We start from the raw sequence: 23293 nt of genomic DNA on the forward strand, positions 1-23293 counted from the left end.
GCCCTCACCCCCCCACACTGGTGTAGTATTCTCTTCTTGTATTGCTGGTCACTTCCCAGTCTTTTAGCACCATTTTTGCCTTCTTTTCAGCAAAGATTAAGTAATAAATTGAGTTTCACTTATGGTGAATTACTGTATTTGCACATTGGCTTTAATGTGCATTAATAAGCCTCTCTGAGGAGTTTGAGGGACGCCTGTGCCTGCAGCTCCACGGTATTGACTTGGAGAGGCTCTTGCAGGCTGTTAGTGAGTCCTGGCATGTTGTGCCACTTCTCCCTGATTACAGAGTGAAGCCACAGCCACATGTCATGCCGCAGGGAGAAGAAGTCGAGAATTGTTCATCCTATGTATGCAGTTCCCCCCCTCCCCCACTCAGCACAAGCCTCTTTGTGGATTTGTACATGTCAGTATCCCACTCCTGGTACATCAGGAAGGGAAGGGAAGGAAACTCAGAATGAGGAACTCACCACCCTGCTCTCCCTGATGCCACGTGTGTGAGCGCGAAGCTCTCAAAGCAGAGCATTTCCAGTGCCTGCTTTGGGCTAGGAGGTGCGTATGGCCAAAGTGCCATGGTCTGCTCAGTGCAGAGGCTCCAGGCTTCCACCACAGTCACCTTGCACAGGTGTCTAGGACCTCGTGCACGACGTTGGAGGACATTGCTTGAGTCGCTTTTTTTCCTTTCCTTTGCTCTTTGTTCCAAGCTCACCTTTGCATTCTCTTGCCTTTTCCGGTTTGGCCGCAGATACGGGGCTGGGTGACTCGGTGTGTTCCAGCCCAAGTATCTCCAGCAGCACCAGCCCCAAGCTTGACCCGCCCCCCTCCCCCCACGCCAACAGAAAGAAGCACCGGAGGAAGAAAAGTACCAGCAACTTCAAGGCTGATGGGCTCTCAGGCACTGCTGAAGGTAAGGGGTCCCGAGCTCCCAGGGTGAGTGTCTGCACTGTAGAAAATGCTTGTGAAGTCCACTGTCTACCTGATGGACAGATGTGGACTTTCTAATGTGGCTCCTGCAGGTGCATTTAGGTGTTTTAATACCACACATGCATGTGGAGATATGTGTACACACACACATATTCTCTCTCTCTCTCTCTCTCTCTCTCTCTCTCTCTCAGTACAAATGCAACTAAACTGCAGAAATACTCAAGAGAAAACCAAACGTTCAAAACATCATTCTGTCAACACCAAGTTTAGTTAGTGAGGCAGAGGTTTCCACTCAGAAACTACCTTGTCACTCAGATCCTTTCTCTTTCCATCCACTGAGCTTTTTCCTGGATATTCTCTCAGTCAGAATGTTCAGAACTGTGGATTGTAAGATGCTACTCCCCTTGAGGAAAGTGGCTTTGCAAGCCCACAGCACATAATGAGCAACAAGGCCCAGTGGGGCTCAGGAGTGCGCCCCATCATTTGTGAGGTGGGCCGTGTTGTTTTGTGTATCATGAGGAGGCTGAGGTCCAGAATCTTAAGTTTGGGTTCCTTCCTGGCCCAAAGCTGCTACTCTTCAACCAGGGTTCATCAGGTGTTGTCTCCTGCGGCTTGCCACTGACAAGGTTAGGCAGTGAAGATAAGATGATTGTGCCGTGTCAGCGCTCATGGAAAGCTCCACTGAACGGGAGTAGGCACTGAGCCAAGTGCCACTGCTCTTCCCACTAAAAAAGCTTCCACCAAAATGCTGAGAGTTACTGAGACCTCATCAAAAGCTACCAGCCAGCGTCAGCTCCAACCTGTCCCAACCTCCAGCCCGGGGACCCAAGCAAGATCTCCCCTAATATGTGTCTTAAAGTGCACATCATGTAACAAATAAGTGTCTCGGGCGTGTCACACGGTTCCAGTTGGTATCGTAGCACAATGGATGGTCCATTCTCTCTATAGCCTTGTACATGCGTTTCAGTCACCCACATGTGATCTGTACATAAACAGTGTAAGACCAAGCCAGCAGGAACACAGCCGGCCAAAGGGGAGCTGGAAGAAATGTGGAAAGTGACCTTTGCTGATTTTCTGAGCTCATAGAGTTGTATAATGGGCGCTGTACAGTAGTGTACCATTACGCTGGGACAGGGCAGATCTGTCCTGGAAGACAGAAAGACAGCAGCTTTAGGAGTTATATCTATGATGCTTGCCTTCCAAACACAGGGACCTGAGTTTGAGCCCCCAGAATACCCCAAACCCACCAAGCATTATGGTATGTGTTTGGAATCCTAGCTTCAAGGAGGTAGGGACAGGCAGATCCCTGGAACTCACTGCCAGCTAGCCAGCCAGCCTAACCTATTTTTTCAAGTTCGAAGCCAGTGAAAGGCCCTGCTTCCAAAACCAAAAAATAGAAAGGGCATACAGTGCCTGAGAACTAATGCCCAAGCTTGTTCTACATCCTCCTGTTTGCTTGTAAGACTACATTTCTGGGGACTAGAGAGATGGTTCAGTGGTTAAGAGCACTGACTGCTTTTTCAGAGGACGTGGGTTCAGTTCCCAGCACCCATGCGGTGGCTCACAACTTTAACTTTAGTTTTACAGCCTCTGACAACCTCACATAGACATACATGCAGGCAAAACACTAGTGCATATAAATAAAAATTATAAATTTTTAAAATTAAAAAAAAATAAAGCACTCAGGTGCTCTCTGTTCGTGGCCTCCTGTTTCATCACTGCCATCCTAAGACAACATTGCCACAGCACAAGACTAGGGCTTCTTAACCTTTTCTGCTACCATTGCTATCTGAAAAAGTTTTTTTGTGGCCCCAGATACACAGAAATATGAAATAGGTATTCAGATCTATAAAAGTGATTAACGTATTTTAAAATGATATATATATATATATTTTTTGACATTTATTAAAGACTGCATTGGGGCTGGATAGATAGCCTAGTAGTTAAGAGCACCTGCTACCCTTCTAGAAGACCAGTGTTGAGTCCCAGCACCCGTATGAGATGACTAGCAGCCGCTTGTGGGCACCAGCTCCAAGGGCTCCAGTTCCCTCTTCTGACCTCCAAGGACACCAGCATCTACATAGCATGGGCACACACACAAATCATTTTTAAGAGACAGAGCACATCATATGTGTGCCCATGAGATGGATTCTTCCTTATTTTTGCATGAAGAATTTGACCAGATGTTGGGTAGCACAGGAGGTAGAGCATCCTCAACATTTTTCAAACTTGATCGATATTTTGATTTTATAATCATTAGGGCTGAGAACACCACTTTGCTTAAATACATACTACAAAATAGCAGGGTATGTGTAGGGCCATTTCAGAAATTGTTGGTAATTGTGTCTCAACCCCAAGCCAAACTGCACTTAATGATTTTATTTTTAATGAAGTTCAAGTCAGCAACTCCAATGGAAGTCTTTAAAAATTAAGCTTCCTAAAAGTGCATTTCAGAGATAGACTAATTGATAGTGACATCTGAGTAATGACTGTAGGAAAATACTCAAAGTCTGAGGTTCTTTTGTATTTCCATTCTATTTTTATATGAGTACAGTGTAAATACTGCAGTCCCAAGCAGGCCATAATCTGGGGTCATGGACTACTGTGTAAGAAACTGCCGGGTAGTTGGTTGGGGTCTCTTCCTTCTACCTCCCGTGATGGTAATGGGCAACTACAGTCAAACCTTTTAAGAGTATAAGAAAAATAAAATGGCATTGCTAGCTAATTCAATGAGAATCCTAGGGGGAAAGCTGATGGTGTGCTCAAGCTGGTCACTACAAATTCACCAGATGGAGTCTGGAGACAGGAGAAGGGTCCTAGAGAGGAAGTGAGGGGAAGGGAGGGCTGTGCTGCTTGTTAGTGGAGCGTCAGGACTCCCAGCATGCTCCCTGAGTGCCATCCCCAGCTGCATGGCAAAAGCTGTTCCTCAGGCTTTCTGGGATATCTCCCTCCTCCATTTCTGCAGTCAGAAACTCTGGCGGAAAGATTATATCAGTATTTATGTTGCTCCAACTTCAAAAATAGTGCCCAGCAGGAGCCTTAGTATGACAGAAACAGCCGTGCTAGCTCTCTTGCACTCGGATCTTCCTTGAAGGTGAACCACTAAGACAGGCTCAACCATATGGCACAAGATGCCTTACCAAACTTAGTAAAACAATTGCTCTGATTTTAATACTGACGCATGTGTGTGCAGATGCCGTGTTGGAACCTGTTGGTTGTATGCTGACCTAAAAGTTAATAGTAAAATGAATATAATGAACATAGTAAATTACAGAGCCAGAGACTGTAATGTTAAAAGTCTTTGTAACTATTTTGGGCTTCAACATGGTCATTTGAGTCATATGTAGTGATTAACAGAATGGATTTGGGGAGATGGAGATGGAGCCCTTCTCTAGCCTCTTAATTAACTGTGGCACCAAGGAGTCCTAAGATATGGAGGGCATGTAGTGCCCATCCTATGCCCTGCCCTGCCCTGCCCTGCCCTGCCCTGCCCTGTGAAGGCTTGGAGGAGGGTGAGGCGAAGTCAAGACAGTGGATGTACCCTCTCCCGTTGTGTGTCATTTCCTTTAACACATGTCCCCAAGGCACATGGGAACGTGCCCAGATGTCTCCAAACCTTAGACCTAAGCCTGCCCGCCATAGTCATCAAAGGGCAGGGTCACTCTGACAGACAGGAGATTAAGTGCTGCGGTCGGGCCCAGCACCCGCATGTCATGAGTCTCCCATGTCAGGTCTCTTCTTGCCACCTACATGGCATATGGGAAAGCTTCACAGGCTCTCCCTCCCTGTCACAGTACTACTGTGAAAGTCGGAGACACTCTTACTCAGAGAAAGTTAGCATCTGGCTGGCAGTTCAGCTGCCAGGAGGAAATACAGGCTAGTCTCTTAAGATTCTGGATTTTCCTCTATGGTTTCTTCTTCAAAAACACCTAGAGTTGTTTCTTTGCTTGTCTGCTTACTTACTTTCTGCTAACTAAAGCATTGCGGGAGGGGGGGGGGGAGTTTTCCACAGGTGGCACAGGGGAAAGCCGCCATCCTCTCTTTCACACTTGCTTCCACTCACGTCCATACATTTTCACTCTCTGTGCCGTCACCAGCTCTGACTGAAAATACCTGTGGTGTGCTAGACCTTTAGCTGAGGTAGATTTGGTTTTTTTGTTTGTTTGTTTGTTTTTTGAGACAAGGTCTCTCTGTGTAGCCTTGGCTGTCCTAGAGTCACTTTGTAGACCAGGCTGGCCTCGAACTCACAGCGATCCACCTGCTGAGGTGGATTTGTTTGAAGATGATTACTTACACTGAAAAAGTTGGTTGTGTCATTTAGGTCTGGTAATCATGAGCCACTGAGGAGCCTGGAAAGGGAAGAAATAGAAGTGAGCCTCGTCATACACCCCTGGTAACATAGAGAACAGTCATGTAAGGCACATGACATGTACGGTTGATGGAAGATGACTGTCAAGTGCTAGGTGGTCCTGAGAGGGACCTGAGAGGTCAGAGGGACCTTTGCACAGAAGCCTCAAGGAGATGCCTGGGGTAGAAGGGTGCAGTAAGAACTAGACAGTGCTAAGAGGTAATGGCCCGGCACTGCAGTGAGGTAGGTGCAGGGTTGCTCAGGCCACAGGTGAGGAATGTGGACCCAGACAGAGCACTAGTGCTCATTAGGCTCTGTCTTTGAATTTTGACACCTTCTGGATTCCTTCATAACTGTCATCCAAGATGAGGTTATGCATGATTGCTGAGAGAAGGCCGAGGTCTGGGAGCTCTGCTCCGTGGCGCCGAATCTGGTGGTCCTTGTTAGTTTTACAGCATTCATGCAAGTTTGCATCGAGTGCTAATTTCCCTGTATCCCCAGTGAAAAGGCTGAAGGAGAGGGGAGGTTAAGTGGCTTTTCTTGTTCAGGGTCAGATTGCTGGTAGGTGACAGAAGTGTCTCTTGATTCTCCGCCAGGCAGAAAGAGAGGCTTTGAGGTATGTGAAGCAGCTTTTGAATCTAGGAGTGGAGCACACTGAAAAGCCTTAAATGTCTCCGATTCCATGGAAAGGCACAGGCTTTCATATAGGTCCGAACATCTGGAAGTTGTGTGGCAAAGATCTTTTTTTAAAAACACGGGGCCGTCTCAGTGTGCCCAATCTTATTATACAGCAGGGTCTTCAGAATTCCTGGTTGTCACACACACACCCCCGCCCCACCCCACCCCCACATAACTCCCCAGGTTCACGGTGCTTTGTGCAAAAGGTCTCAACGGGAATTTATTTCATCATCTCATTCCTTCGGCACTTTCTGGGCCTTTGCTGAGCCATTGAGTGGTTGATCCTGAATGGCTATTAAAGGATTATCCTAGACAAGGTAAGTCACCCACAAGCCTCTCTGTTACAGTAGAAAATGAATTGCTCATCCTAGCTGCTCTCACCAAGCAACCAGAGGTGAGGCCTAAGATGTTGACAAATTTCATTAACTCTGAAGTTGCAAAGGTCGCCTTCCACTTGGTTTTCCTTCACTCACTCAGAGAAGACCCTGAAATTATGAGTCATCTCCCACCCACCCCCATCAACTATTAAGCAACCAGAAACACGATGGATTTGGCACCATTGGAGACACTGGGAATAAAAATTCAGGTCTGCTTGCTCCCCCAGGGATTTCAGGGCCTTAATATGGAATAAGCATGTACTATAAATGGTGCATATACCTGGGGTCACAAAGGAATGCTCAAGAAAGCTGCGGGGGTTCAGAGGCATGACTACATACCCAGGTTAAGTGTGAGGGCAGACTCGTCTGGCCTACATAGAGCTTAGTTTTGGATTTAGTACATGATGGTTCTCATTTAATAAAATTTCCTGTGTACTGCAGCTTGGTCACCTTGGGGGCGGTGTCAGTTGATGCTTAGGAAGGCCCTTTGCAGGGAAGACAAAGAGTTAGACATGAGCAGCAAACAGACCCTTCCAGCTGCCTAGGGTTATCAGCAAGTAACCTCTAGGCATGCAGCAGCCCTGAGTCAATCTCTGGCTGTTGGATAGGCTGGGGGACCTACCTGTCAAGATTAAGTGGCCGGCGTGTTTCCTCTGTTACCACAGCATAGTAAGCTCTCGGGTGTCTAATGATGATGACGTGCACAAAACACACATGATCGGCAGAACTAAGGGCTCAGGAACTGTTGTACACCTGGGTGTGATCCCGGCTACATGAGCTTTTTATTGTTGTGTTAGTGCCAGGAGTTGGGGCAGGGGGAGATTTGTGAGAGATGACCCCACAGATGTTGCATGCTGTCATCAGTCACTCCGTTTCCTCCTTCTCACCATCCATCTGCGTGTCTACTTATTGCTCTAATTTTGGCAGCTGCCCTAAAAGGAAAGATTGTGAAGTCTCCATCATCAACAGTGTGTAGATTACATAATCAGCAGTCATTTTCAAGCCGTGAGATCCTGAACTGGCCCTATTGGGCGCGCGTGCATGTGCGCATGCGTGTGTGTGTGTGTGTGTGTGTGTGTGTGTGTGTGTGTGTGTTGGGGGACAGTGGTGTCCTGAGTCATTGAGTTGTACAGAAAATGTCAAAAACCAAGAACCCTGCCGACCTCCCAAAGAGACCACAGAAATGTAGTGGTTTTGACTCTCTGCCCAAGGTTGCCGGAGGCTGGTGGGGTCTCACTACCCTTGAGCTATGGATTCTAGGAGACGCCACAGGGCCCTGATGGACTCGCTACCCGCACACCAGAATTGGCTTTCCGACGAGAGTCTTCACGCAGTCGCTCAGCTTCCCGGAGAACGAACCTGCTAAAACCGAGTAGGGCTGAGCCTGCTCCAGACGTTGACATTGTATGTTGGACACAGTTGACTCAAAAGCCATCCTGCAGGGTACAGTCCAGCCATCACAAACACACACAAGCTCTGAGTGCTCTCAGATCCTTTGTGGAAGTCAGCAGGTCGGAAGTAAACAAAGATGAGTCGATTACAGCAGGGGAAGGCGGAACAGAGGATTCCCACCATGACAGACCTGCCAATAGGAGAGGATTTTTGGTCCTTTTGTAAATCCACACAAACTGACGGGGTTAGCTTCAGGACCATAAAAGCGCATTGAGCACCTACTGAATGCCAAGTGCTGTGGTTCATACTGCGTGGGAACTAGATAAGGAGTCCCCTGCCCTGAACTGGGGAAAGTGATGGAGACAGTAGAAGGCTGGTGCCTCGCCACTGGTACCCGAACATCCTGGTTACCTTGGACATTCCACAAGGGAACAAAGCATCCCCATTGCATTTGATAGAGCACAGAATGTCTACTCTCCTAAAGCAGAAAATTGGGGGAATTCTGTCAACTGAAAATGAGATCTGTCCTAGGGGGCAGCTTAGAGCCCTGTCAGTGTCCAGAGGAGACTGTAGTGTGGCAAGACAAGCAATCAGTTCAAGCTCGCTGTCCCCCACCATACAAGGGAATAAAGTCACCTTGCCAAACACAAGTTGCAAGACTCCAGTCTGCCTTAGAATGTACATGCCACAGGCCTCCGCCCCTTGCTGTTTACCTGGACTCGGAGGTGCTCTTCCTGCCTGAAACTCCGCTAGTCAACATCCCTCCAAAGAACCAGCGAGAACATGTTTTCCTCTGCCCAGCTGGCAGCCCCTGGGTCTTCTGGCTTTCCCACATCTCAGCATCTGCCTCGAAGTCTTCACATGCTGTGACCCCTGTGACCTTGGTCCCATCTAGAGGAGAGGCAGCACTAGTGCTCATGGCGGTACCCCTCCAGTTAGCATTTCCTCCCCAATCTAACTCATCACCTACTTTCTGTACCTCATCTTGCCCTGCTTCGTGAGCCCTTCTCTCGGGTCAGCAGCTTTTGTGAATAGACCACCACGGTGGTCCCTTCCCAAACCACAGGATCCATTGTCAGATACATTCTCAGACACCAGCAAAGGGCTACCACTGCCCTGAACTATAGTCAAGGATGGAGGTCCTTCTGTTTTACAAATGCAGACCAAGTTTCCATAAAGCAATGATGTGCCCCAGACACAGATGGGGGCTGACGTCAGAGGCTGTGCTGGGCCTCTGGGTCAGGGTAGTCTGTTTGGCTTTGTGCCTTCCTGGTCACGTGCTTGGGCATAGACCGTAGAGGTACCTCTTCTCCTGTCCACTTGTGCATCTTCACAGCACAGCTGTGCTCAGCGGGGCCCCTGCCCTCTCTGCTCTTGACTTGCTCTTGGGAGTGGGAAACGCTTCTTCCCAAACTCACCTCCTCTTGGCTTCTTTACAAATATATTTCGTGTGTGTGTGTGTTTGCTCTGACACTGTCAAAGTAAAGGCCCAGTTCTCTGCTCAGCTATTTTTCAGATGATTAGAACATACAGGATTAAACACCAACTGATGTGGGGCGGGGGGTGGCCTCTTGGAGTTTCTTCAGAAACATAACCAGTTGTTGTATTTGCCTTTAGGATAATGATCCTTGTTTGTTGTTTTGGATGTAGGGAGTGGCATTTCAGGGACAGTTTGAAGTTAGCAGGAGGCAGGGAGTGATTGGTTGCGCCCTTTGTCCTTCATAGGAGCCCTGCTCTGCTGATTCAGGTGTTGGCCGAAGACCCTCCTGCTCTAGCTCTAGTTCCGGTCACACTGACCTCTTGCTTTATTGAGATGTGCTGCCGTGGTTTAGAGAAGGTGCGATTCCGGGCAAGCAGGGAGCTTGCTTAGCGCTCCTTGAAACTATATCTTCCTGCCTTTCAACTACACCCTCTTCTCATCTCAGACAAATAATAAGCACCAGGTACGAAGCGGTGGCCGCAGCTCCCACGAGAGAAAGGAGGACAGTGGGAACTTCAGCCAGCATTGCCACTCGCACGCACAGCTTAACCGGAGGCTTCTTCAGAACGCAGGATATGGAGAAAATTGGCCATTTTTCTGTGGGGTAATGGGCTTTGTGAAATATGAAAATCTATCAAATGGTTACATGCAATGACTTTATATCAGAGTTCATGAAGAACACCTACTGCACACAGTTTAATTCTATTTAATTTTTTGAGGGGGGAAAAAGCAAAGGGAAATGTTTTAGTTTCTCTTGAGCTGATTTCTCTCTGCTTTTTCTTAAAAGTGCCTTTCTAGTTACCACACAGTGATGTGATCATTATCCGCCACCTCGTCGCCCTGCTGCCTCTGCATGCAGTAAAATACAAAAAAAAAAGAGAGAGAGAGAGAGAGAGAGAGAGAGAGAGAAACCAGGGGAGCTTGTGAAGTATGACTCCCCATCCCAAGACTCATTGCCCACGACTCGTACCGCTTGACAGTAATGATCTTATTACAGCACTGTGGACCTTGAAGAGATTTCGCGAGGAGAGTGAAAGGACGGAGGCTCGTGTAATCAAGTGGCGCTGAATATTCCACGCGTTTTTGATCACACACTGATTGGGCACAGTTTTAGCCCATCTTCTAGTCAATTATGCATGGCCCCTGTGCTCCTCGGATAGGCAGGACCATTGATGGCTGTTGTCTGCCTTTGGCAGGCAGCCAGGAGTTTGAAGTGCCTCACGCACACCGTCTTCGGGATAAGTGCTTTTTAGTTGGAATTGATTACCTTTCTTTGGGTTTTGCTTAATGGCAAAACTGCATTTGGAGAGGGCTTCAGGTGAAAAATGGCCGTATTAGCCATTCAGAGCATCTCAACTCCTAGTCAATTTTTAGGCTCCCTTCGTTTCCGTCTAATTTCTGCTTAATGATGTAATGTTTGCTAATATGTGGGACACCGCACTGTGTTTGCCTCCAAGCACACGTGTTGAGCATGCAGGGTATGTTCTGTCTCGTGGCTGCCTCTTTCAGGCCTTCAGACGGATTCCCATCTCTGAGGTAATCTGTGGGCCAGTTCACCATCTTCTCCAAAAAGTAACCCAAAAGTACTTCATCTGTGGGAGATGGAAGTGCATTCTCCTTGCTGGTGTTGCCTCCCCTTAAGTGATGGCAGAAGAGATCTTTGCTAATTTGGGGTATATTTTGCTGCCTTTTGCCACAAAGGATTTTGCTGTTTCTGGCTTTGTCTTGGGGTGCAGGCATGTTTGAGAGGAGGGACTGTTTTCCTACAAGAATGCTATGCTGCCTGGTCTGAAGATCACACAATTAAACAAGTCATCACATGTCTAGGAGACCAAGGAGCCAAGAATTTTGCTTCCTCTTGTCAAATTCTTAAATCTGACTCTTGGCTTATAGGTAATTCTAGAACTGTCAGGCAGAAAATTTTTGTAAGTTCTTTTCGTGTTTTTATGTGAAACCATGAAATCAGACACCACAGAGTAAGTGATCAGTGTAGCACGTTCTGGAAGATATTCTGAAGTCTCTGAAAGTGTGGTGTCTGGGAGCCTACAGTCGCTGTGCTGATGTGTCGACTATGAGAGCCCTGGCTTGCAACGCTGGGTATTTTCAATAACTTGATTTGACTCTTCCTAATGAGATAAATTGGGAGCTTTGCTCTTTGAGTTGATTCTCATTTGGGTCTCTCATGACATCTGGAGGTGAGAGCTGCTTTCTTCTTCAGTCAGCAGAGCAAAAGCCATGAAGTACTGTAGACACAGCTCCCAAACCTGCCCCAAGAGAAACCACCAGAAAGTAAAATAATGTCCTATCAGAATTCCAATTTGCTGATATCTCTTTAACAGAGAAAATCAGTCACACAGTGAGGGGTCTGTGTCCGCGGACAGTCTGCTAGCAGTGGGATTGCAGATAGCTGCTGATCTTTGCTGTGTGTCGGGCACTGCTGTTAAACAAATTCTGTGCGTCCTGTCATAATCTCTGGGAGCCTGCAAGGTAGGTACCGTTATGCCTGTTTTTATAGCCGAGGAAACCGAGGGTCGTAAACTTTAACTAACTTGCTCAAGGCCACAGACATAGCAAGCGGCCCCTCGGATCCACACGGGGATGCACCAGTGCTCCGCTTACTGCTTCCAGCTGCCTCAACAGTGACCTTCCCTTCTTGGGAAGGCCACGTTTGCCCCTTCACTTCAGATCTTGCCTTACCTAACACTCCTGTGAATTAAGTTCATACCAAGGAAAGGATGATCAAAAGGGTGTTTCTCCTCCATTTTAATAAGTTAATAGCCAACCTCTCAAAAATGTAACTTGACCTGTGACTGTACATCAGCAGACGGATAAAATGTGGGTTATTTTACCTCAGTGGGTGAATCCAGTTCCAGGATTAAAGAGAATCAGAGAGCTGGTAGACCCGAGGGAACTGTTTGCTAAGTGAATGCAGAGCAGCTCTTATAACTATCTCGGAGTTCCTGCCAGTCAGTCATGCAGCTTGAGATCTGTTAGCTATTTTCTTGGTCCCTCTTAGCTTTATGTTAGTTGTCTTCCAGAGACTGCTAGTGATGGCATCTGAGCTAGAAGACCGATGTGAAGGACCCACCTGCTGCAGGAAGCCTGGCCTTGCGCATAGGTTGCAGAAAAGCCCCACTGTGGTGCGCGGTGGCTATCTTCCTGAATGCACAAGTGTGTTTGTTTGGCGTTGGCTGGTGGGTGGGGAAGACTGAAGACAGATGTAACCAGCTCCTTTCTTCCCTTGCCATCCCAGGCCTGGGGATGGGACATGGAGTAGATCTGTCCATGTTTGTGAGAGAATGGCTTGGAATGGTCATCACCCAGTTCGTACAAGGGAGGAAACGGGCAACACCACATGCCTACCCCATGCCCCTACCCCACGCCCCACCATTGTCTAACAGGAGCCATCTCATCACGATTGGTCCCAGGCCGCCTTTAACAGGTAACTGGGTTTCTTCCAGCGTGAGGGTAATAGTTATTTTATCAGTGACTTTGTTCAGGGTGTGGGAAGGGGGTCTCTTCCAGGTTCTTCTGTCAGAAGAATTTGAAGGCAAATCGAAAGGCATGGGTTTTTAAGCCAGATGTAATTCTTGCTTTCATCTCAGAGTACTAAAAAATGTAGTTGAGTACTCCTCCTTGTCAGGACCCATGAGTACATTGCAGAACCTTGTTGGGGGTTATATTCCTACTCCCCACGGTCTTCAGAGATGCTGTTAGCTGAGAGAGAGAAAGACAGGCTCTGCTGTAGTGATCTGGTTTCTCAGGATGCTGGGCCTAGCAAGAACCCCTGGGAGAGAGGAAGGAGCCGGGTAGGAAAGAGTGGGGCTCGGTATGAGGGCCAGGTAGCCACAGCTGGAGAGAAACTCATCACTAGGTAACACCAGCAGGGCCTCTGCCCCGGTAGGCTGAGACTTGAGTCTGGCCACACCTTCCGGCTCTAGCATCTGAGTCCACAGTGCCTCTCTAGAGCTGACTCCATGTTCCTCTCGCACGCCACTCTCCTCATTTTGTTCCTCTTTGGTTTCTCCTCATTCCTTAAAATTTTTTCTCTTACCTCTCTTTTTCTCACCCCCCTACTCCCCCACCCCCCCCACCCCCCCACCCCCGTCTATACCACATAACCTTTTTTTTCTCCTTTACCATCTTTGCCCTTTTCTTTTAATTGACTGTTACTCATGGCAAAGTGTGTTGTATGCAGGATGCCGCTGAGGCTATTTACCACGTGCAGCTCAGTGGTACCGTCCCAGTCACAGTGCTGTGACATCACTGTGCCTGTGTCGCCCTGAGCCTTAGCTTCTCCTCACTGCCCGACCCCCCCCCCCAGCTGGGCCGACCCCTTTCCTACTATTTGCTCTGGGGGAGTCACCTGTTTTGAATAATTCCTGAAAAGGGGGATCATTCAAAGCCCTTCTTTGCTGCCATGTGGAGAATGGGAAGCAAACTTTGGTCTTCTGCAAGGTCAGCTGGTGCTCTTACCCACCAGGCTGTCTTCACACCCTTCGTTTCCTCCTTTTCACTAAGCCTCGGATTTCAGCTCAGGCAGTGTTGCCGCCACCACACTCAGGGCTGGGTGGCTCACCTGTCCTCATTAGGTTTCTGTGCCTATGATAACCACCTTGACCAAAAGCTACTTGAGGAGGAAAGAATTCATTTCAGTTTTACAGCTTACAGTCCATCGTCTAAGGAAGTCAGGGCAGGAACATAGAGGCAGGGTTAAAGCAGAGGCCATGGAGAAAGACCACCTACCTAGGGATGGCACCGCCCACAGTGGACTGAGTCCTCCCACGTCAATCAAGAAAATGCCCTCACAGCCTTGCCTATAGGCCAATCTGATGGAGAGGTTTTCTCTGTTGAGGGTCCCTCTTCTCAGATAACTCTAGCTGTGCCAGGTGGACAAGGTACTAGCTGTCACACCTAGAAACACTCCTCCAGAAACCCCCATAGACTCACATAAAGATGTGTCTCCTGGGTTGAACTCCTGTCAGGTTGAATGCCGCAGCTGACCATCCTACTCCGTTTCAGCGTTCCGACTATCCTCTGGTGATTTAACGGGGCACGTAGCTTTAAGGAATGTGTGCCTTTCTTAATGTAAGGAGTCAGCACCCTCTGCCTTCTTCACCACCTGCAGCTACATGCTGGTGCTCACAGGACTTAGGATGTCCAAAGTACATGACAACACGGAAGGTTGAATAGTTTTAAGAGATTTGTGCAAAGGACCATTCCATACATGGAGGTGTGCATAGCATACCTGCCTCTCTCAGCTTCATACAAGGGGGTGTGCACAGGATATCTGTGTCACTTAAACAGTTCCACATAAAGAAGACAGAGTGCAGAAAATTTTTTCAAGTAATTTTATTCCACGTGAGTTAGTTTCTGGAGCTTGGTAAACGGCATCAAGAGTTTTCTAACAATTGGGAAAAATGGCAAGCATCTTCTGCCGGTCATTGTCTATCTCAGTGTTCGGAAGATGAAGCCGTTACACAAGGTTATCTCATTTTATGGGTAATTAAAACATTACATCCTGCAATCCCTTAGTCTATTGAAGAAGAAATTTCTCTGTTGCTGCTATATGTCAGGTAAGGGCTTTATCTTTTCTCCTTGCCCTGGCTTTGGGCAGTGCTTAGCCTCCGGATGTCTCCACTAACGTGGACTTGTGAATCAGCCAGCAGCACAGCTATCCAGTTTTTTCTGTTGTTTAGGTGCAGGAGAGTCTGCTCAGCAACTGAGCTCATCTCCTAGAGGGTTCGGCCTGGCAGGCAGACAGCTGCCTAAGAACAGGGCACAAGGCAGCAGCAACAGCAACAATGCCAGAAAGATGTTTTCATGGGTGGCTGGTAGCCTTGGCCAGGTTCCTCAAAATATGCATACAGATTTTACTAACCAGGAGAGGTTTGTGGATGAGCACAGACTACATAACATCAACTGATACTTCTTAGGGCACCTCACACGATTCCCAGCATCCCAGTCTGAGACTATGTACCTGTGATCCAGCTGATAAAAACGTGGGCAGACAGACTGCTTCCCTGAAGAGGTGACTCCTCTCTATAAGGCCCCTACTCAGTAGGTGTAGCCTGGAAATGAGTGTAGCAGAGGATCATGCTAGCAAATATGGGGCGTGCACAGTACTAAGCTGCAGCTGGGGATCATAGAGGACACTAAGAGCTGGCAGTCATACAGTTAATACCTGGCTCTATTGGAAGAGGGGCACAGCAGTCTCTGCTGGGTCTTAGTTGGAGTTTACAGTATGGGTGATGGCTGCTCTGTGAGGAAAGCCTTATGTTATATATGTGACACAGTTGGTCTCGTCCATTTATGAGACTGAAAATCTGAGAACAGCCAGGGATGGTGGTACACCCTGTAATCCCAGCACTTAGGGGAGAAAGGCAGGGGACCAGGTTTCAGGGTCATCCTTGGCTACATAGGAAGTTCATGGCCGGCCTGTGCTACATGAGAGTAATAACCTTGTGCTTCCTGACATCCCAGTAAACACCAGCCTTGGAGGACAAAGGGCACCTCCGTAGGCCTTCATGGATGTGCTCAGTTGATTTCTAGTGTGTTTCTTCTCTATAAGTATGACTTTTGGGTGACATAAGCCAGACACGAAATCTAGCAAGACCTAAAATGAATAGTTTTCTCAGAGAATCATGCAGTCTACCTGCCTTTCGAAATCTAAGAGGCATATCATGAGACGTAGGCCCGTCAAGGAGGCCATGCCCTCCACTGTGGTTACCTCAGGAGCTGTGTCCTGGGATACCCTCAGGAAATGATGGGGCAACCAAAGACTTTAATTTTTGTTACTTAATTTTACAGGAAAAAAAAAAGAAACCAAAAGTGTGGAGACCTCTCATTTTCCATGTGGGATATCTGGTGAGCAAGTGGAACATCATTAGTTTAAAATCTAGACCCTCAAATAAGATACACAGCTCTAGGGTGAGTGCTTTCTAGTGCTGGAGTGCTGTGAGGACCACATGCCTCTTCCTGTGTCCTCATTAGTTTTGTCAACTTGACACAAGCCTAGAGTCATCGGGGTAGAGGAAACTACAGTTGAGAAAACCGTTCTGTCCGATAGGTCTATAGAGAAGTGTGGGGGCCATTTCTCTTGATTAATGATTGATGTGCAGAGGCTCAGCCCACCATGGGCGGTGCTATCCCTTGGCAGGGTCTCCTAGGTTGTCTAAGAAAGATAGCTGCGCAGGTCATGAGGAGCAAGCCTGTCAGTAGGCAGTGTCGCTCCATGGCTGGCCTCTGCTTCAGTTCCTGCCTTGAGTCCCGGCCCTAATTTCCCTTCATGGTGGGCTGTAAGCTGAAGTAGACTCTTTCCTCCCAAGTTGTTTTTGGTCATGGTGTTTATCACAGCACTAGAAAGCCAAGTAGGACACGGTAGACCTCTACAACACACAAGCCTTCTTCTAGCACCCAGCTGGATGTGTGCCCCCAGCTTTCTGCTCTACTAAGACTCTATGGTTTTATTTCCTTCTACCAACAAATTCCTACTGTGCCTGCGTCTGTATTTATTAGAGTCTGTCATATTGAGTGTATTTCCCCTCGCAGTCCTTCAGGGTGTTCCCTGTTATTTTCCTACAGCATGATGGACCTTGTATAAGATTTCTAAGGTCTACCCCAAGACTTCTTTTCATATAGATGAAGCCTTTGATGCTAAGGGAGTGACATCTGAGTGACATGAGACAGGTGAATAGACGCTTGTCCTTCCTCTGGCTTCTGAGAAGTTCATTGCTGGCGCCATCAAAGGCAGTGTGCATTGGGGTTTGCTTTCTAGGAAGGCAGCGCCTGATTGTGGTCCTCACGTTGCCACACACAGTCTCACCTTCTCTTGTGGTGGTTAACAAGGCACCTCACAGGAGGCAAGAAACCCATGTCCTGTGGGTTTCTCGGAAGGTCATGATGTCTTCAACTTTTATGTATCCAAAACACAGAACAAGCTATATCGCGTATAATGGAAGACGTGTGGTGTTTGGAGTGTTGCTTGCAAAATTGAGCCTTCAGTTACAGTACACCGTCAGCTTTTCATAGTATAAGAAGCGGGCTTGTGAAGGCCTGGTGCCCAGCAGCCCTGCCTCACCCTGGGACAGATAGCCCTGATCCCGACAGTCACTTTGACATTGCAGTTCAGATTTTGCCAGAGAAGTGAGCTCTGCGGAAATGGATCGGGAGTCACCTGCACTCTAACCCAGTTGATGGTTCCGTTTCTCTGCCTTTGGGGCTGTTGCTCTTTCTCCTTCCTTTCAGCTGGCCCCCAAGAAATCCATTGTGCAAATTGATTTGGAGATCAGCCTTGATGAAAGACCAGCCTCAGCCCTCCCAGCCTCAGAGCGGTATCATTAGCCATTCCTGATTGTTTGGTTGTACGCACTGAAGTCTCTGCAGCGGGCTTGGAGATGCGCAGAGATTAACTGGGGGTTCTGCAGCCGTTTGTCACACAAATAGCAGTGCCAGTAAACTGGAAGACGATAAATCATTTTTCTCAAAATTGAAACCTTTTATCAGTTGTGTCGTTTTCATTATTCAATAAATGATTAGCAGGAGCGTTGCCACTTAGTCATCCGTGGTTAACAACTGCGCACTACTGCTGCTAGCCAGGCGGTGCATCACACCTGCACATGAGCAGGAAGTCCGCTGTGTCCTCTTCTCCCAGGGAACCAAGCTGACCTCACCACCCGCTGCCATGCACACAGTGGACTAGAGTTAGGAATTAACAGGCATGGCCTGAGTCCTCCATGGTGGGCACTGACCTTGTTCATTCCTGCTGGAGTTGCTGTGTGTGGTGTTTTGAGCCAGGGTGTCACTGTGTGATCCAGATTGGCCTCAGACTCAGCACCCTCCTGCCTCCTGTCTTGTGTCATCTTCACCAAGTAAAACCAAGACTCAGGAAGGAAATATCCTCCTGCCTTTCACGTTTGAAAGGATGAGTCTGTTGTGTTATTTCTTGACTTGTACAGCTACTGAAATCCCTGCTTTGTTAACTTACTCTTCTACCTCTTGAGTGTCCTTCTGCCTGCTCTGGATTTTGGGTCTGCCATTCCTTGGCACAAAGGCTGTTCAGATGGCCTGCCCACCATAGTTTCATTCACCAACAGTCTCTTTCGGATATCAATGGAGAAACTTACCTGTGCTCTATGTCTCCCTTATACTTGAATTAACATAATATTATAACGTGATGGTACAGTTGTATTCACACAGAAATATGTATAATGGATTCATGGCCACCTATTGAAAAATGTGTATGTCCATGTGAGCATCTTAGCACAGAGCTTGGCTTGAAGGAGTCCTTGGAGGAATTTTAATGATTGTTATTCATAGTGATGTTATATTCGAAGGTCCGGCCAACTGGAGCAGTGCCACCTCTGAGTCCATACGGCCTAGATAATAGAAGAAAGCAGGCCGAGCACGCTATGGGAAGCAAGCCAGTAAGCAGTGTTCCTCCATGGCCTCCGCATCAACTGGTGCTCTGGGGTCCTGCCTGAGGCCCTGCCCCGACTCCCTTCATGATGACCTGTGATGTGGAAGTGAAGGCCAAACAAATCCTTTCCTCTCCAGGTTTCTTTTCGTTATGATGCTTCATCACAGCAACAGAAAAGCAAACCAGGACAGGTGTCAGGATCCAGGCCAGGTTTCTCTGTGCAGCTGGACATAAGCTTGCAGTCATACCTGACTCACCAGCAAACAGCGCTATTGCAGACTGATTCTGAAATGTGGCCGTCACTGGGCATCTGCATTTTTTTTAGTTGGGAACTGCTAAGAGACTGATTGCCAACATTTGTCTTTTCACCCAAGTAAATCTAATTGGTGGAGGAAAAAAATCTACTGTTAACTGAAGGTAGGAGAGGAGAGGGAATGGCCGAGAATGCGGATCCTTGTGGAATGAGTGTGCGTCAGTCTGCAGTAGTGTCTACGTATCCTATATCTGCCATCTTCCTTCCATTTTGAAAATAGCCGGAGTGGAGCATTTGTAATGAATCTGTAAGTTTTAAATGAATGTGCTTTTTCCTAGCAGCGTGATTAAAATCCTGGTTTCTCCAGCCGAAATTCAAGTGACTGTGTTGCAGCAGGTCCTTATTCTGTACACTGCCAGCCCAGTAGTCACTTGGAGGCCATCGTAGTTACCACGTACATTGTCACGGGATCCAAGTGCTGTGTTCACCTTGCCTTCATTTGATGTAGAAGTCGCCTGAAATACAAGAGTGATACTTGCTGTGATTGTATTACAGTGCAGTTTATTATTAGTTACTGTTAGCATTGTTTGATTTACACATTAATCCTTATCATCTATGTTTATGTACAGAAAAAAAAAAACAAGTACACTGTTCACTGTTACCACCATTTTAGGCATGCACTGTAGGTCCTGGAATGCAACCCTCAAAGGAAGCGAGAGCTGCTGCCCTTACTATAGTGTAGATTTTGAAACAGCATGACATAATTTTTAGATTACTATGAGTTGTGTTTCTAATACTTTCAAAGACATTCCTATGCTGTCCTCAGTAAGATTTGTCTTCAGTGTCTTTTCAGCTTGGTTGACATTCTGTGAGGGCTTTGTCTTTGTCTTTGGCTGTCAGTCCCTGCACATCAAGTGTGAGGTAACTGGCTTATAAGGCCAACCTCTGTTAAGGCATCAGCTTTACTGTTTAGGAAAAGATGGTCTTTGTAGCTTCCAAGCCACCCAAGTTCCCCAGGACGTCCGGTTTCCCGGATATAGTTAACAACCTGTCTCTTGGTAACTACAAACCTCAAAGGCATCTCAAATAGAAAGCTCCAGTATGCTTCTTTAATTATAATATTTTAGGTCCATGTGGAGGAATTGTACCTGCAAAGACAACACCGAGGTTCAGTTCTTGGGGACCGACGGTGCTGACAGGTTTGAGGACTGGGCTGTGATAGGCAAAAGACGGATGCTGAGTGTGACCAATCACTGCTGCCGTCCATCACACTTCATTTCTCTAAAAGCAACTGCCAGCGAGAAAGGGGAGAAAGAACACCAGCTCTGGCTAACAGAGATAATAACTTCTGCTGCCCCAGGTCACAGCCCTTCTCTTGCTGTGGGTGGTAGAGGCTTCCTTTGGGACAAGTGTCTAGGAAGGTCTGTGCTCGGGCAGTGTGTGCAGAGACCTGGGAGGAAGGAATAGAGACACCTCCTGGGCCCCATGAGTAGTGAGGATGCTGAGCCCATAGGCTCTGGAGTCTGGCTGAGCCGTGAGCCGCCTTCACCATGGGAAAGCTGTGGGTGGGAACTGAGGGGGAGGCAGCTGTGCTAAGGTCTCAGTGTTGTGTTCAGCTTAACACACGTTAGCAGTGGTGGTGAGAGCGAGGATCGTGATGATCATGCAGAGGGTGGTGGAGGTAATGGAGGTGATGCTGGTACTAGTAATGTGGTGGTGGTGGTAGTAATAATGTGATGAAGTGACGGTGACGATAGAAAGGTGGTGGTGGTGAAGCTGGTGTCGGTCATAATGATAATAGTGGTGTGAAGGAGATGGTAGGGGTGATGACAGAGTGCTTCCTGTCACTGGTGGCTTTGACACTGATGATGGAGGTAGCAGTAGTGGCAATGATGTTAGTAGTGGTGGCAGGAGTGCTGTTGGCTGCACAGCCATCCTTATGGACTTGTTGTTGTTATAACGTTGGTGGGTGGTGATGAGCAGTTAAGGAACCTGAGGTGTCTAGATCCTGTATCCACATCCTTAAATGTGGGGGGCTAAGTCTGAGCTGTATAAAGCAGGGCAGTGCTCTGCCTTTCACTCATACTTGTATGTAACAACTTGATCATTTTGGGGTGCCCAAATGTAAACCTTCCACACCAAGAATGGGGTTTTGTAGTCATGAATTAGCAGTAATCTAACAGCCAACTAATTGGTCCTGATCCTAATTACTGTCAGAAGTAAGACCTTAAGGCCAATCATCAGTGTTGTCCTGCTTATTGCATCCTTCCAAAGTTTGTTTACAGCTGAGGATTTACAGCGTCTGTCAGGATACACATCCCTCTGGGCTAGTCTTTGTCTCTGGATCATTGGACAGCCACATGTTACATTCTTATTTTTATCTTTCCAATTATAAAATAATACAGACTTGAGACAACTCCTGTAGTAAGGCGAATAGTTTAAGGAAAAGCTTGTGTGGAAGCTGAGCGCATTGGCACCTCCCAGAACTCTGGAGGTGGAGACAGGAGGATGGAGAAAGCAGCCCATGGGCGGCTAGGAAGATGATTAATGGGCAAGAGTGTTTGTCATGGAAGCAGGAGCACCTGAGTTCAGATCTTCAGCCCTTACGTAAGAGCTAGGAGCGGCCACATGTGCCTGGAGCCCCATTGTCGGAGGACAGAGACAGGTGGATCCCAGGAGCTCACTAGGCAGTCAGCCTAGGCAAAATTACAAGCTTCAAGCTCAGTGCAAGATCTTGTCCAAAAAACCTGAGGTAGAGTGCAATAGAGGAGGACACCAGACACTCCTCTTCAGCATATGCATACACACACACACACACACACACACACACACACACACACACACACATAATTAATTAATTTTCAAAAAGAGTTCAAGGCCAGCCTCTTCTACATAGCAGGATCAAGGCCAGCCTAATCTTGACTACATAAGACCTTGTCAAAGAAGAGGTTCCACAGGAGAGATGAGTAGGGAGAGGAAAGGAAGTTAGTGTTTTGGCAGTGGGGAGAGTGCTGCATCTGGCATCGCTGCTGCATCTCACTCCTTAGCCCACTCCAAGCTTCCTTCCATGTGTTCATCATGGCCCCTGTTGTAGAAGGCTGTGTGCAACAGCTCTCCCAGGACCACCAGCAGCATAACAAGACAGGCCGCCGTGGGCTTCTGCCCTTTCTCATAATGCATTCAGTGAGAAAAGAAAGGATGATTGTGGAGATGCCAACCGCTTACAAAGTATACCTGGTAGAGTGATGACATATGCCCATGTCAGGGGTGCTGATTAATGGAGCTTTATTTTTAGGGGGACCTCTAAAGAAGAGGCACTCAGGTGAGCCATAGGTGGCAAGAAACACCCAGGCTTGTATAGAATGGTCCTAAGCCAAAGAGTTGCTAGTGAGCAAGGCAGAACCTGGACATCACAGAGGACTGCTGAGCCCTATGTGTCAAAGACCAAATGCACCCCTTTCTGAGGAGTGTGTGCCAGCCACAGTGCCTGGGAATACACCTTTCTTGGGAATAGGATCATTGGCACTGTGGTTATTCCTGTTAGAGAATTTCATCAGCAGAGATGGTGAGGAGAAAGCCATATGATGGTGAGGATGGCCCCCATCAGAAGCCAGGAGACACGCAAGGAACTGACTGACCATGCTCTGGAACCTTCCAAAGTAGTCCAGGCCCCTGCAGCATTGTGCCTGGAACCTTTCGCCCCAGATCCACGAGAGGACGAATGAATGACCTTGGGTCATTTTGTGGTGCTCCATGCTGGCCGCCACAGTCTGTACAGTGAGCAGTCTACAGAGGTCCCTCCCGTGGCTGTACCTGGTGCACTGTAGAGGGCAGGAATGGGGGACCATCCCAGCATTCCAGCAGGCATGGCAGGAGAGAAGAGGTGAAGTGCCCACTGTGGCTTGGAAGTGAAGCCTTCAGGTCTTATTGGAGGCCATGAGGTGTGAGGTGGAAAAGAGGAGAGAACACAGGAAGATGCGAAGGACAGAGCTGAAGGGAGGCACACCTTGAGCAGAGGCCCATTCATTCTTTCCTGTGGAAATTGAGTTGTGTACATATAAAAGGTGTTGGGGAATTTTGTTTGGTGTGCTAATATCTGACAGGGTAGGTGTCCATAAGCCACTAACAACTGCCTCAAGAGCATTGTCTGTGGTGGACACTCTGCTGGAGATTGTACAGCGCCCCTTAGCTGAGCATGAACCAGGCTCCTGTGGTTCAGCTAGCAGCAGCACCGCTATGACAGCCTCCCAAGTCGCCCTCCAAATTCATGTGTTCCCTGTGCAGATCTTTCTCAATCCCCAAGTGAGACTGGCATGGCTGCTTGGTCCTAGAACTTGGGAGGAGGATTTCATGAGAGGCAGCCAGGCTTGGGGAGTGTGTACAGAGGTCATGGGAAAGAATTGGAAGATTTAGCCATGTGCCAGGG

The 23293-nt window shown here is 47.9% G+C and overlaps 1 protein-coding gene across 6 annotated transcripts in view; it reads left to right on the forward strand.

Moving 5' to 3' along the window:
• AGAP1 (ArfGAP with GTPase domain, ankyrin repeat and PH domain 1) overlaps positions 1-23293 on the forward strand; it is a 431164-nt gene that overhangs the window by 329181 nt on the left and 78690 nt on the right. For all 6 annotated transcript variants that reach the window (XM_084779501.1, XM_084779502.1, XM_084779503.1 and 3 more), the window contains one exon: positions 743-904. In XM_084779501.1, coding sequence (XP_084635627.1) covers positions 743-904 — 162 coding nt within the window. The remainder of the gene's footprint in view (positions 1-742; positions 905-23293) is intronic.

This window comes from Acomys minous, assembly GCF_964271855.1.
Source record: "Acomys minous genome assembly, chromosome: 4".
Classification (NCBI taxonomy): Eukaryota; Metazoa; Chordata; class Mammalia; order Rodentia; family Muridae; genus Acomys; species Acomys minous.